At 40.3% G+C, this 15,950-nt stretch overlaps 1 protein-coding gene across 1 annotated transcript in view; it reads left to right on the forward strand.

Moving 5' to 3' along the window:
* The window catches only part of FUT10 (fucosyltransferase 10), a 69,503-nt gene extending 54,256 nt beyond the window's left edge, over positions 1-15,247 (forward strand). Inside the window, exons 3-4 of the mRNA XM_044225409.1 lie at positions 2,490-3,325; positions 14,497-15,247. Coding sequence (XP_044081344.1) covers positions 2,490-3,325; positions 14,497-14,721 — 1,061 coding nt within the window. The 3' untranslated portion in view covers positions 14,722-15,247. The remainder of the gene's footprint in view (positions 1-2,489; positions 3,326-14,496) is intronic.
* Positions 15,248-15,950: the final 703 nt, after the last annotated feature.

A 15,950-nucleotide genomic window follows, 5' to 3' on the forward strand; every position in this document is an offset into this window, starting at 1 on the left:
TGTTATTAAACACAATCTGAGTGACCTAGAAACTGGCCACAGAAAGGTCTACACATAGCCATTTTTGGTGCCTGTTTTGCTTCACTGATGTGGATGAGCAGAGATGGAAGTCAGGCCCTCTCCATTCTCCGAAGTGCAGGAGGCAGGTGTTGTCTTGCTGTTTCCCTCCTCGGCGTCTTGGCTCTTTGCAGTGGCTCACCCAGGCGAGGCAAGTGAAAAATCACCCACGTGCCCTACAGTAGCAGCAGACAGCCACTGGGGTCCGAGTCCCTCGTTCAAGACTCCCGTGCCTGGCCCTGCCATTAATTCTAGACCCACTTTTGTTTTACTCAATACCCCTCCTATCTTATTTTTTTATTTTTTAAGATTATTTATTTATTTGAAAGACAGAGATCACAAGTAGGCAGAGAGACAGGCAGAGAGAGAGGAGGAAGAAGTCTTCCTGCTGAGCAGAGAGCCCAATGCGGGGCTCGATCCCAGGACTCTGGGGTCGTGACCTGAGCTGAAGGCAGAGGCTTAACCCACTGAGCCACCCAGGTGCCCCGATATAACCATTTTTATAAATGTTCGTCTTTTATTCCTGCTCACTGAGAATAAAAGCCTGGTATCGAGACAATAGTACTTTGTCCAGCAACTTCCCTGGGCTCAGTAGATGTCCTGCAACATAATCTTAATTCTGTCTTTGTTTAAAAGCCTTTCTTGATTAATTGATTTCTCATTGATGTCCTGGTGGCACCAAAGAGTACATATTTATTTGAGACAGTGTGCACTGGCATGAAATAATTAATTGCTATGAATTTTACCGGAGAATATGTTTTATTCCCCGGGAAGCATCTATTTGTACTACTCCCCCACCTCCGCCCCCAATGAATGGTGGAAAATGGAGTGGTTTTTTTTTGCCATTTTCTTACATTTGAAAACTCAAAACTTAAAAGCTCTAATCGTGGGCCACAAAATCATCAATGTCAGAAACACAGAACTTTTGGTGTCCCGTCCTGTGGTATTGTCTTAACCATTTCTCTGTTCTAGGAATAACTCCTTCCTGGTGGAGTCTCCATGCACACTGTCAGGAAACATCTTGCTCCCCACATCCGTCACTTCGGTCTGCCCATGATCGTGTTTCAGAGGTTTCCCAATTAATCCTGTGGAGGCTAGAATCACTCATAATTGTAATCCTGTTATGCCTTCTTCATTTCTTGATGTGCTGGTTAATTCCTGTCCGTCCTGCTGCTGTCTGTAGCATAGTGCTGTTATCAGCCGTTTTGTCTTTAAAAAGCCTTGTCTACCATTTTGACGATGATTGATTCACTGCACTTTGTTGAAATCGATCATTTTGGGTTAAAAAAAAAATCTGTCTTGCATATTTATTCTGGCGATTTTTGCATGATTTCCCTTTTTCTTCGGGGCATCAGTCTGCCAAGCTGGTTGCTTTCCCCTTTTCTGGCTTCCTTTCTCCTGCTCCTTTCTTTCTTCTTCTTCTTTTTTTTTTTTTTTTAATATTTTATTTATTTGACAGACAGAGATCACAAGAAGGCAGAGAGGCAGGCAGAGAGAAAGAGGGGGAAGCAGGCTCCCCACTGAGCAGAGAGCCCGATGCGGGGCTCAATCCCAGGACCCTGGGATCATGACCTGGGCCGAAGGCAGTGGCTTAACCCACTGAGCCACCCAGGCGCCCCCTGCTCCTTTCTTTTTTGAAGAATCATCTGTCTCTTTATTTCTCCTGCGCTCTCTTAGACAACATGTCTGGGAAGAAAAGCCAATTGCTAGAGGCAGTGGAATGAATTCTCCCTTTAGAACCTGGCTAGACACTACTCCCATTTCTCTCTCTCTCTTTTTTTTTTTTAGATTTTATTTATTTATTTGACAGAGAGAGATCACAAGTAGGCAAAGAGGCAGGCAGAGAGAGAGAGAGAGGAGGGGAAGCAGGCTCCCTGATGAGAAGAGAGCCCGATGTCGGGCTCAATTCCAGGACCCTGGGATCATGACCTGAGCCGGAGGCAGATGCTAAACCCAATGAGCCACCCAGGCGTCCCTACTCCCATTTCTCTTAACATAAAATCAGAAGGAGGGTCCCTCTCCTTGGTGCTCCTCTCCCTGAGCAGTTTCTAGGGTGACAGTGTCATGATTGACCGCCAGGCATTTTGCAACCACTGTGACATGCTTCTTTGTAGCCTCGGACTTCTCCATATTCTCATCTTACCAGGTAGACTCCAAGTCGGACACTAAAATTCTCTCTCTTTTTTTTTAAGATTTTTTTTTTAAAGATTTTATTTATTTATTTGACAGACAGAGGTCACAAGCAGGCAGAGAGGCAGGCAGAGAGAGAAGGGGAAGCAGGCTCCCTGCTGAGCAGAGAGCCCGATGCGGGGCTTGATCCCAGGACCCTGAGATCATGCCCTGAGCCGAAGGCAGAGGCTTTAACCCACTGAGCCACCCAGGCGCCCCTAAAATTCTCCTGTACATACTAATATTTTCTTTTCTTCTTCTAGGCACTGACTTTAATATAAATAGCTTACCCCTGCCTCGGAAAGCCCATCACGACTGGGCCCTCTTTCACGAAGAGTCTCCGAAAAACAATTACAAGCTCTTCCACGAGCCAGTCATCACCTTGTTCAACTACACTGCCACATTCAGCCGGCATTCCCACTTGCCCCTGACCACCCAGTACTTGGAGGGCGTAGAAGTCCTGAAGTCACTCCGATACCTGGTCCCCTTGAGGTCCAAAAACAACCTTCGAAGCAGACTTGCCCCGCTGGTGTACGTGCAGTCGGACTGTGACCCGCCGTCAGATAGGGACAGCTATGTCCGAGAGCTGATGACTTACATCGAGGTCGATTCCTACGGGGAGTGTTTACGAAACAAAGATCTCCCTCAGCAGCTGAAAAACCCAGCCTCTATGGATGCCGATGGCTTTTATAGGATCATCGCACAGTACAAGTTTATCCTTGCTTTCGAGAACGCGGTGTGTGACGACTACATCACTGAGAAGTTCTGGAGACCCCTGAAGCTGGGGGTGGTCCCTGTGTACTACGGGTCCCCCAGCATTGCAGACTGGCTCCCGAGTAATAGAAGTGCTATTCTCGTGTCGGAATTTGCTCACCCTAGAGATCTGGCAAGTTACATCAGACAGCTGGACCACGACGACAGCCTGTACGAGGCCTACATAGAGTGGAAGCTGAAGGGTGAGGTCTCTAATCGGCGACTTCTGGCAGCGCTCAGGGAACGGAAATGGGGTGTGCAAGATGTCCGCCAGGACAACTACATCGATGCCTTCGAGTGTATGGTGTGCAGCAAGGTGTGGGATAACATCCGGCTTCGGGAAAAGGTGAGCAAATCGAGGTTTGGCAAAGAGGCGCTGGGAGGGCCATCTCGATGGTCTCTGCCATTGTGCATCCTTCTGTCCTAACCACGCCGTACAGCTCCTCATTCCCGTTCCAGAGGCCAGGCGCTGCAGGGAGGTGACGGTTTCATTACCCTCCTGGGAGGACTGTCATGAGGTTTATGAGTCATGTCCTTCTTCTCGAAGGCCCCTTTCTTGTTTCTCCGAGAACACCATGCTGCAGGTGCTTGCCGGGCAGTGGAGAAGCAGGCTGCAGAAGTGGGAAGAAGAATAAAAAAGTTGAAATTTCTGAATCTTACCCACATGGTCAATCCTTTAACTTTTCTATCACTGCTCTGGTTTCTGCTAGACCCTTACATGCTTGCTTCACAGGTGCTGCTTTGAAACTTATATTCAGGGATGCCTGGTGGCTCAGTCGGTTAAGCATCTGCCTTCAGCTCAGGTCATGATCCCGGGGTCCTGGGATTGAGTCCCTGCATGGTGCTTCCTGCTCAGGGGGAGCCTGCTTCTTTCTCTCCCTCTGCTCTTCCCCCTGCTTGTGCTCTCTCTCTGCCAAATAAGTAAATAAAATCTTGGAAAAAAAAAAAAAAAAGAAACTTACTTTCATTTCACATATGCAGTCAGTTAACATCTCTTTCTCTCATTCTTTTTTTTTTTTAAATATTTTATTTATTTATTTGATAGAGAGAGATCACAAGTAGGCAGAGAGGCAAGCAGAGAGAGAGAGGAGGAAGCAGGCTCCCTGCTGAGCAGAGAGCCCGATGCGGGACTCGATCCCAGGACCCTGAGATCATGACCTGAGCCGAAGGCAGCAGCTTAACCCACTGAGCCACCCAGGCGCCCTCTTTCTCTCATTCTTGCTCTTTATCTTTCTGGCACACACAGGCTTATTAATACAGAGAAAATGTTCAAATAACGATGGATAACACTTAAAAGATTTCTTTTCTTAAATTTTTCTAAAGAAATTTCTGGGGCCTCTGGGTGGTTCAGTTGGTTAAACGTCTGACACTTGATGTCCACTCAGATGTTGATCTCAGGGTCATGAGTTCAAGCCCCACGTCACAGCCTGCTTAAAAAAAAATAAAAATGGGGCACCTGGGTGGCTCAGTGGGTTAAAGCCTCTGCCTTCGGCTCAGGTCATGATCCTGGGGTCCTGGGATGGAGCCCCTCATTGGGCTCTCTGCTCAGCAGGGAGCCTGCTTCCTCCTCTCTCTCTGCCTGCCTTTCTGCCTACTTGTGATCTCTCTGTCAAATAAATAAATAAAGTCTTTAAAAAATAAAATAAAAATTAAAAAAAGGAAAGAAATTTCTTAGTAATGTCTTCAAATTTCTTAATTCTCTTAACATTTGGTTATTTACTTACTTTACTTATTTTTGCTAGGAATGACCCCACTTTCTATATAACTAAATTTGTTAAAAGGTAGTTTACTAAAAGAAAAAGAAAGATTAGTTTCAATTACTTTTGAAATTTAAAAAAAAATGGGATTGGGGTGCCTGGGTGGCTCAGTGGGTTAAAGCCTCTGACTTCGGCTCGGGTCATGATCCTGGGATCCTGGGGTCGAGCCCCGTGTTGGGCTCTCTGCTCAGCAGGGAGCCTGCTTCCTCCTCTCTCTCTGCCTGCCTCTCTGCCTGCTTGTGAGCTCTGTCTGTCGAATAAATAAATAAAATATTAAAAAAAAAATGGGATTGCCCACATATACTACTTGGCCATCATCCATCATTCTCTTGCCTGACTCCCATATACACATAATGTTTATCTACATTCTCTGAAGGCAAACAATTTTTATTAAATATTGAAATGTGTTTTGGTTTTTTCTTTTTTTTTTGACTAGCATATTAATTTCAGGCCAGACATAAGCCTACGCGGTATGTGGAATTATTTTTGTGTATTGTATGTATACTATACAAGGCTTTCATATGCTAAATAGATGTTTATTTAGATGACTTAAAAGTGTTTGCAAGATCCTTTTCCTCATTTCAATTATTATAAAAATTTAAGTTACTTTATCTGGTTTTATATAACAAATTTTTATTCATGAAATCATTTATTTTAAGCCAAGTGTGTTGGTCAGTGGCACGAACACTAAATTTGACATCATTTTTCTCAGACACATCCTGATTTCCAGTGACTTCCTTTCTGACCTAATTTATAAGGCCCCAGTACAGCAAAAATCAAAATCCACACACTGCAAAAAACATGAGAGAAGGTAGAGACCACATCAATTGTCCATGCTATCCCCATTATTTCTTCTGAAAGTTGACCAAAGCAGAAAACAGAACGTCTGAGGGTGATGATTGCCTGAGCTACATATCACCATCCTTGCCAGGCTTGGGGATCGTAGTCCTAGAAAACCCGAGAACTACACAAACCCTCACTGCTTCCGCACCTTACGGACGGCCTGTTGGAATGATTGCTGGGGACTGGGAGAGAGTGTAGGAGCTGGTAGCTAGCTTTTTAAAAATCATAGGAGAATACATATATTCCTGCATTTCCAGAGAGACAGCTGACTGTGGCGTTTCAGAGCGCCTGAAGGTGGTGTGATTGAATGTCTTCTCTTTGGAGTCTTTGAAGAGAAAGAGATGGAAAGGGTTGTCCTCTGATGAGCTCCTGTTCCTCCCAGAGGGGTGGTCAGTGAAGATGATTAAAGGGCTTTGCTTGCATTTCAGTGATTGCGCTACAATTCTTAAATGGTGACGTCCTCATTATTGAAAAGCAGAATGAAATATATTGTGAAAGTAAGTTAAAGGGTTTTCGACCAGTTCTTTTTACTTGCATTTATTCATTGGTTTTACAAGATGTGTTAGAGCTTACATATGGCAGGTTTCTTCACTTTTTCTCCTTCAGCCAAAGAAAAGCTGGAAGAAATAATTTGTTTGCCTCTAACTCTGATCATTTTTTGTCTTGTGGTTGATAAAAATTTATCATTGTATTTAGATGTAGGAAATACTATAAGAATATCAAATGCTTTTCCCCTTTCTCTACTTTGCTCCTTCCCTGCTGTCCCTCCACAGAGACCCAGGGAATTATCTGTTGCTGTGTAAACAATATTGTCACAGACTTCGTGGCTTAAAACAACACACATTTGTCATCTCACAGTCTCTGTGGTTACGTAGCTCATGGCTTAGGTGGGTCTGCTGGAAGCCTGGTATCGAAGGATCGGTCAGGGCTGGAGGTTCATCTGGAGGCTCAACTGGGGATAGGTCTGTTGTAAGCTCACGTTTGTTGCCAGATTCAGTTTCTTGAGGCTGTAGGACTGAGGGCTTCAGCTTCTTACTGGTCAGAGGCTGGAGGCTGCCCTCAGCCTTTAGAGGCCACTTGTAGTTCCTTTCATAGGGGCTTCCCCAACATGGCTGCCTGCTTCCTCTAAGCCAGCAAGGGAGAGAGAGAGTCCAGCAAGACCGGCATATGTTACCATGTATACATAATCACATACATTCTCTCACCCTTGCTGTATTTTATGGCCTAGAAGCAAGTGACAATTAACATGCACATGCGAGTGGGAAGGATTACAAAGGCGTGAATACCAGCAGGCGGGAATGCTGGGGGCCATCTGTAGTCTGTCCACCACACAGACTGAATCCGAGTATGCCTGTGCTCCATGTTGTACACTTTATTTATATAGGGAAAAGACTTTCAATATTGAATTAATTTAGTCAGTTAAAGAATATTTAATGATGAACGATCCTTTGCTCAAAAAGGCTATCATAGGAGATACAACATGGAATCATTATAGATACAACTTCACACAATTGGGATAAACTTTTAAAAATTAGCTTTGAGGTATAATTGATGTAGAATAAACTGTACATATTTAAAATGCGTATTTATTGTGGCATAGACTTGTGAAACCATCACCACAATCAAGATAAGAAACATTTCTATCCTCAAGAGTTTCCACGTGTCCTTTTCTAATTCATCCCTCTGACCCCTTCCTTGGGCATCCATACATCTGCTTTTTCTCACTTTTGTCAAAGAACCTAAGTCAGTTTTCTAACATTCTATTAAATGGAATCATGTTGTGATTCTCTTTTGTGCCTGGCTTCTTTCACTGCACGTCATAACATTGACCTTCATCCACAACACTGCGTGTATCAATAATTTCTCTTTATTGTTGAGGTTTGCATGTACCAAAATGTCCTTACCCATTCACCTGCTGATGGACATTTGAGTTGTTTCCAGTTTCTGGCTGTTACAAATAAAGCTGCTAAGTCTTTGTATGAGAATAGGCTTTCATATCTCTTCTGTAAATACCTAGGAGCAAAATAGCTCCTTTTGTAAAAAATTACAAAGGTGTACGTTTCACATTTTGAGAAATTACCAAACTGTTTTCCAGAGTTGCTCTGTCTTACCTTCCCACCATCATTGTATGTGAGTTCCATTCATTAACAGTTGGTGTCATCTTAGTTTTTACTATTGTGGTGGGAGCATACTGGTAATTATGTGTTTCTCTAGTTAATTTGTGTTAATTTGTGTTTCTCTAGTAACTCATGATTTTGAGTATCTTTTAAGGACTTATTTGTCATCGATGTCTGGTGATATGTCTCTTCAGATGGTCCCTCATTTAAAAGAAATTGAGTTGTTAATCTTAAGTTCTAAGAATCCTTTATATAGCAAATGTTTTCTTTCAGTTTGGGGGTTGTTTTTCCATTTTCTTTTTCTTTCTTTCTTTCTTTCTTTTTTTTTTTTTTAAGATTTTATTTATAAAATCAAACAGGGGACACAGCACAAACAGCAGGCAGAAGGAGAGAGAGAAGCAGCCTCCCTGGAAGCTTGACATGGGACTGGGATCATGACCTGAGCTGAAGGCAGACACTTAACCCAACTGAGCCACCTGGCCACCTTGTTTTTCCATTTCTTAAAAGTATCTTTTGAAGTGCATAGTTTTTAATTTTGATGAAGTCCCGCTCATCATTTTTTTCTTTTGTTGTTTGGTTTTTGTGTCCTGTTTGAAAATCTTTGTGTCACTCAGGGTCACTAAGATACGCTTCTCTTTTATTCTAGACATTTTGTCCCGCAAGACACTTAGGTCTATAGTCTAAGTACAATTAATTTTTGTGAGGCAGCACGTTGTAAAAGTTGAGGTTTGTTTATTTGGATATTCAACAGTATTGGCACTGTTTATTTTTCATGATTGAATTACCTGGCTTTTTTTCAAAACTCAATTGGTTTTATATATGGGTTAATTTTTAGACTGGTAAATATGCCTATATTTAGGTACTGTAGCTTCATAATAAGTTTTGAAATGAGGTAGTGTCAGTCTTCCAACTTGGTTCTTTTTCAAAATTATTTTCATCATTTTTAGGTCTTTTGCTTTTCCATATAAATTTTAAAGTCCCTTTGCCAATTTATATGAGAATGTTTGATAGCATTTTCATTGGGATTGTGCTGAATGTATGTGTTAATTTGGGGGAGAATTGACAATATTGAGACATTTAATCCATAAGAATGATAGATCTATCCACATATTTAGGTTTTCTTTAATTTCTCTATACATTATTATATACAGGTTTTTTATAACTCTGGTCAAATTTATCCCTAAGTAGCTCACATTTCTTAATGCTATAATAAATGCTATTTTATTTTTATTTTTGTTTTTAAATTTTTAAAAAATATTTTATTTATTTATTTGACAGACAGAGAGCCCAATGTGGGGCTCCATCCCAGGACCCTGAGATCATGACTTGAGCTGAAGGCAGAGGCTTAACCTAATGAGCCACCCAGGCACCTCAATGCATTTTTTAATTAAAAACTTAATTAAAAAAACCCTTAATTTTCTGATTGTTTGTTGCTAACAAATAGAAGTAAAATTGATTTTGTATGTTGACATTGTAGACTACAACCTTATTAATTACACTGATTAATTCTGTATCTTTTTAATAGATTTCTTAGGATTTTTTTTACAATTATGATCATATCATTTACCAAAAAAAAAAAAGATATTACCCAGACTTCCAATCTATTTGCCTTTTTAAAAATTAATTTTTAATTTTTTAGTAAACATATAATATATTATTAGCCCCAGCGGTACAGGTCTGTGAATCACCAGGTTTATATACTTCACAGCACTCACCATTCTATTTGCCTTTTATTTCTTCTCTCTTTTCCCCTTACTGCACAGAAATCTTCATTAAAATTTTGAATAGTACTATTGGGACAATATGTCTTCACCCTGTTCCATGTCATAAAGAGAAAACATTGTTTTTCATTATTGTTTACGATGTTAACTGTAGGACTTTTGAGAAAGTTTCTTTCTGTTCTTACTTTTATGAGGATTTTTATCATGAGTGGACATGGAATTGTTAAATGATTTTCTTTATCCATTGAGATGATCATATGGTTTTTCTTTTTTAGTTTATTTAATGGTGAGTTATAATGATGATTTTTGAAGATTAAACTGACTTTGATTTGTGAGCTAAACTTCACTTGGTTATAGTGTATTATCCTTCTTATTTATTGTTGGATTTGAATTGCTAAATATTTTTGTTAGGTATTTTTGCTTCTATATTCATGAGGTATACTGTTCCATATTTTTCCTCCTAATGCCTTGGCTAGTTTTCTTATGTGGTAATGCTGGTCTCATGTTCCCTTTTCTTGTGTTTTCTGAAAGAGTTTGTGTAGAATTGGTATCATTTTTTTCTTACATATTTTGCTGAATTTACCAGTAAGTCATCAGTACCTAGGTGTTTTTTTGTTTTTTGTTTCTTCTGTGGAAGGTTTTAAAATAGAAATTGAATTGTTTTTAATAGATATAAAGCTACTCCTGTTATTCATTTCTTTTTGAGTGAACTTTGGTAGATTGTGTCTTCTAAGGAATATTTTTTTCATTTTACCCAAGTTGTAAAGTTGACTGACATACCATTATTAGTATATTGTATCTGTTTTATGGTTAATCTAAATAGAGATTTATCCATTTTATTGATCTATTCAAATAATTAACTTGATTTCATTGATTTTTTAAAATTTTGCTTTATATCTTTTTTGTTTGTTTGTTTTGTTTTGTTTTTAAACTTTCTTGTATTATGTTATGTCACCATACAATACATCATTAGTTTTTGATACAGTGTTCCAAGATTCATTGTTTATGTATAAGATTCAGTGCTCCATGCAATACGTGCCCTTCTTAATACCTGTCACTGGGCTCACCCACCCCCTCACTCCCCTCCCCTCTAAACCCTCAGTTTATTTCTCAGAGTCCACAATCTCTTATGGTTCATTTCTCCCTCCGATTTAACCCGCTTCACTTTTCCTTACCTGCTCCTAATATTTTGCTTTATATCTTAATGATTTCTGTTCTTTATTATTTTAATTATTATTAATTTGGACTTAATTTGCTCTTCTCAAATTTAAGGTAGAAACTTGGGTCATTGATTTTAAACCTTCATACTTTTATAATATATATGTTTAATGCTATAAAATTGCCTCCAATCACTGCTTGCGCTATCTCCTACAAATTTAGATTATTATGTTAATGTTGATTCAGTTTAAAATATTTTCAGTCTTCTGTTCTGCTCCTAATTTTCCTCCTGGGCAACTGGTGAATGTCCATGGGAAAGAGCTTTAGAGTGGGTTTGAATTCTTCTTTTCTGTCTGGGGCTCCTAGGGATTCTAAACCAGCATATAACTCCTACTTCACCTCTAAAAATTTGTTAAAAATTTAACTGATTTCTTATTACCTCTTTGTATGATGACCACCTCTTTTTCCATGTTGTGTCAAAGGTTAAACAGATCATGTATCCATCTCTCCTTAAAGGGTCTTGTCATGAAATTCAGTTTTCTTTGTTGCCGCGTGATTTCAGTTCCCTGAGGGGCTCAAGAAAAGTTATGAATTTATAGATTGTTTGACTTTGTCCTTATTGTTGTCCTCTTTGGAAGCAAAATATTTGCTAATCATACTTTAGAAACAGCTTGTTTTTCTGCCCAGAACCCCAGCTGGAAAGTCAATTTGGGAGGCTGAAATTTATTTAGTTACTTCTAAAATGTCATAACTATTTCATCAAACACACTTCCTTCAGGTCATACTCTGAAATATTTCTACAAGAACTCTGGAATTAAGAGTCCATTTCATAAGATTCTTTTCTTTGTGATATCATTTCAGATGTAACTTTGTGGTACACTGTTGAATGGACCCTTGCGTGGGCAGGCAACGAAACAGTACTGTTACTGGCTTTCTCATATAAACAGTTATTCAAGGTCAGGGTTGGGAAGGCCATCCCATGGCATGTGGTCAGTATGGCTACCAGATGACTGGTGATTCACGTATCACGAACAAGTCATCTGCTAATGATCTTGGAACATTTCCAATGTTGGCATCTTCATTATTTCTTAAGGCAGCCTATTTTATCTTTTCTTAGTTTTGACAATTATATCGTTCTTTGTTTTGAACTGGCACTTTCCCTTCTCTCGTCCATTCTTAGCTACCTGCCTCTGACTCTTTTAGTTCAGTGGCTTATAATGTGAGATGGTAATGTGAGTGGGTTATAATGTTTCATGGTAATCACTTTGGGTCCTCCTCACTTGATTCTGTTCTGCTTTTGCTCCAGATACAATCTCTATCTAGCCATGAACTCCGGCTAAAGTGGCTGGAGTTGAGCCTATTTTTGGTTTTCTGAAAAAAACCTTTTTTTATTATTTTATATTATTGTTCAGACTTCCCAGATTTTAAGTCTTAGCATTTCCTAGTGGTTTGTTATTAGGATTTGTGTTATTGTTCTCTGTGCTCAGTGTTGTCTTTTTTTTTTTTTTTTTTCCCCAGTGTTGTCTTTGTAAAGAAACTTTGCACTAGTTCCAGGCCCTGGAAGCCATACTCCATAATCATTTGTCAGTGGTCCCCAAGAGCAGGGAGGATTTAGGCAACTGTATCCTTGTCCCTCTTCTAAACACGTTAATTCACTCTTCTACTTAGAGTCCATTCAGATGCTTGAAGAAAGCTTTATATGCATACTAGGTCATCTCTTTTTCAGGCTACACCCTAATATCTTCTTATATGCTTCTAATGGGAGGTTTAACAAAGAGAGAATATATCGATCCAACTGTAGGTAGGTACCCAAATTATTGTATTTCCAAATTGATTTTCCTACTCTGCTTTCTAAATTCCTGATGAAGATTCTAATTATTACAAATCCAACACATTTAAACCCTAATATCTTCACGTTAAATTTTTTTTGAAAAAGATATATCTGCACGAGTTTAAACTATCAAATTTAATTAATTTTAAACTTAAATTTAAACTGAACTTAAATTTAAAACTAATTTATTAAACTAATAAATTTAATATTAAAACTATATTAAATAATTCTGCAAAGTTAGTTTAAAAAAAAAAGAGCAGTCTTTTATTTTCCCCTTTTCCCCCTCCCCAGTAGAATCTCTCTTTTTTTTTTTTCCCAGTAGAATCTCTTACCATCACATTTAGCTGATTATTTTGATACTTATTCATTGTTTCTAAATAAAATTCTTATGCACTCAGATTTTTTTTTTTTTTTTTTTTTTTGATGTTCAGTGTTTCTGTGATCATGACTGTGCATCTGCTATTCTGAGACGAGCCATGTAGTGTACTGTGATTTACCTTCCTCGCCTGGACAGATCTTTGTTTCCCTCTTGTTTGTCATCTTGTTTGATTATTTTTCTATGGATGTACCACTCATTCAATCCTTGTTGATTGTTTAACTCTCCTTTGAAGATGTTCAGATCTACCAGGCATCCAGTTCATTTCATCTTGTTGAAGAAATCACTCACAGAGCCTTCTGAGCCTCACCAGCGTACCGGCTGCCCTTGCCACCTCGTGTGCCTGAGAGGTCCCTTCTGCAGCACTTGGGGATCTTCCTTTCTTACCTCTTTCTGACAGATCTCTTGTATGCTTGTCTCCATTTTCCTTAGTTTTGCTCCTTAGTTGGATCCTACCCTCACACAGCTTCCCGAGAAGGGATATGCGAGGAAGTCTGAAACGTCTTCATTCTACTCTGTTTAAGCAATAGTTTGGCTGAGTGTATAAACTGTCCTTTTTCCTTGGAATTGGGAGGCATTTTGCATCGCTTTCTAAAAGGCTTTTAGTTTTGAAATTATTTTACATTGACAGAAGAGTTACAAAGATCGTACAGAGTTCCTCTATACCGGCGCCTGGCCTCCCCTGTTGTTGACATTGTACATCACCATGGTACATTTGTCAACCTTACGAAATTAATGCTGGCCCACAGCTCTTAACGGACCTGCAGACTTTAGTCATATTTCGCCAGTTTTCCCACTAACATCCTTTGTTATCCTTTGTTCCAGGATCAAATCCAAGATACCAAATTGGAATTAGCTCTCATGTCTCCCTAGTCTTCTTCAAACTGTGATCAGCCGTTCAGTTTCCTTATTTTTACAAACTTTGGATACTTTGGAAGAGCACTGGTCAATATTTGTGTGGACTGTCCCTCCATGAATTTGTCTGATGTCTTCTCATGTTAAAACGTAGGTTATGGATTTGGGGGAATATTACTTCAAGGGTGAAAGGGCCTTTCTCTTCACACTGTATCAGAGGACACATCATATCAATGTGAATTATTACCGGTGATGTTAACTTTGATCATTTGGTTGAGGTGAAATCTGCTAGGTTTTCTCTGTGAGCTTACTAGTTTAACCTTTCCATTAAGCGAGTCACTAAGTCCTGGCCATGTTCAAAGGGCAAGGAAGTTATCTCCACCTTCTTAAGGAATATCAAATCTTTTGTGGATTTATGTCAAATCCAACACAAAAATGAATAAATATGTGGGGGGGAAGTATTTTGAGGCTACGCAAGTATTCTTTTCCTTCTTAAAGTTTTACCCGCTAATATTCACATTCATCAGTTCGTTTTACCATTGCCTTTTAACTTCAGTGTTACTGTCAAGAGATCTAACACCATCCTCCTAACTGCTCATCCTCAGAATTGGACAATTCCTCTCCGGGAGCTCGTAGAATCTCTTCCTTCTTTCCTGTGTTCTGGAATTTCATAAAGATACTTGGCAGGAGACTGTTTGTGTTACTATGGAGTGAAGGTATTTGCTGTAAAAGGAAAAGTATATGTTGGGTTCTGTTCCTCTTGAGGCAGGAACCCAAGATTTTGTGCTTTCTTTCTTTTTTTTTTTTGATTTTGTGCTTTCTTAAATTTTTCATTCTTTTTTCCTTTCTCTCAACACAGGGTTTACCACCCAAAAGATGGCAGGCCAACGTGATGCACCTGAGTTGCCCGGAGCCTGCGGTGTTTGCTTTCTCACCTCTGGCTCCTCGCCGGAGCTCTTTGCGGGAGATGTGGATACCAAGCTTTGAGCAATCCAAGAAGGAAGCCCAGGCACTAAGGTGGCTGGTTGATAGGAATAAAAATTTTTCAGCTCAAGAGTTTTGGGCCCTGGTTTTCAAGGACTAATTTCTAGAAGGATCAGAATGATATAGACTAGCGCTCTCCTGAGGTTCATTTTCTAGGTTGCCTTAATACATGAGTATCATAGTTACTTGGTTGACTATCCTTTAGGATAAGGAGTACTTGCTGCAGTACTCATAATGAGCCTTCTCAGATAATGGATGTGAATTGCCCTTAGGGGTCACCTCTGTATTTTTTATACTAAAAAGTAAATATTTCTTATGGTCACCTTCTGCTGACATGTCTGGACCGATGTACCTGCTGCCTTTTGTGGACATTCAGCTAATGTGGAGTGAATGTTTCCCTCCCTGCATGGGAGGCAGAGGGTGGAGCTGTGGATTCTTGATACTCACCTCTCTGTCTGCAGTTTATTAGTGTCTGGCAAGCCCAGGGTCCTGATGCTGAGCATGAACATGAAATGCATTAGAACTTGGCAATGAGAGATTCCATCTGTTGGTTTCCAGGGATGTAAGTGAGTAATAAAAGCTGTGTGCATTTTATCCACTTTTTCTCTTCAAGTCAGAAGAACGTATGCCTGTCTGCCTTCTCCTTACTCTTACTATTTCTTTCCGTCTTGCCCTGCCCCCGCCCCCACTCCCCCCACCCCCGAAGTGGAATGTCTTATGGAAGATGTGCCTCCTCCTTGTTTGTTTTGAACAGTGAGATGTTCTCAATGGTCCCTTCTCCTGCAGAGCAGAATAATGATCTTGAGATCGGACACCCTGTACCCTCCGATCAATGTGAGAAGGGAAGTGGGTGACCCCCCGGAACTCTGGTTGTGTTGAAGGTGATTTGTCTTCTCTTAGGCTGATGTACAGCCTGTAGTAATGGGCAGCCCGCTCTGGTAGGTGAGCCTTCCTGTTATTTCTGATCCTGGCACAGAGAAGTTGTGGCTGTCCTGTCAGGAGCACCTATTGGAACTCCATGATAGACAAGGAGACAGCGCTGGCTGGCGTTTTCTCCTCATGTGGGGGTGGGGAGGCTGTTAGAGGATCCTAAAGCCTGTTGCCACCAGATGTGCCTAGCTTTGGTACTCTTTACTGTGGAAAGATATCAGCTACTGAGGACAGGAATGGTCTCTGATTCTTATGTCCCTGACATAAGTGAGGTGAAAACTCAAGATGGCTCCCATGGTGCCAGCTCTCCCTTGACCCCAGGGCAGTGCCTTCATGAACCAGCCATGCCCAGTCTCTTCCATGAGGAGCTCTCTCCCTGGCTGTGTGCAGGGGTAAGGA

The sequence above is a fragment of the Neovison vison genome, chromosome 11 (genome assembly GCF_020171115.1).
Source record: "Neovison vison isolate M4711 chromosome 11, ASM_NN_V1, whole genome shotgun sequence".
Taxonomy (NCBI): domain Eukaryota; kingdom Metazoa; phylum Chordata; class Mammalia; order Carnivora; family Mustelidae; genus Neogale; species Neogale vison.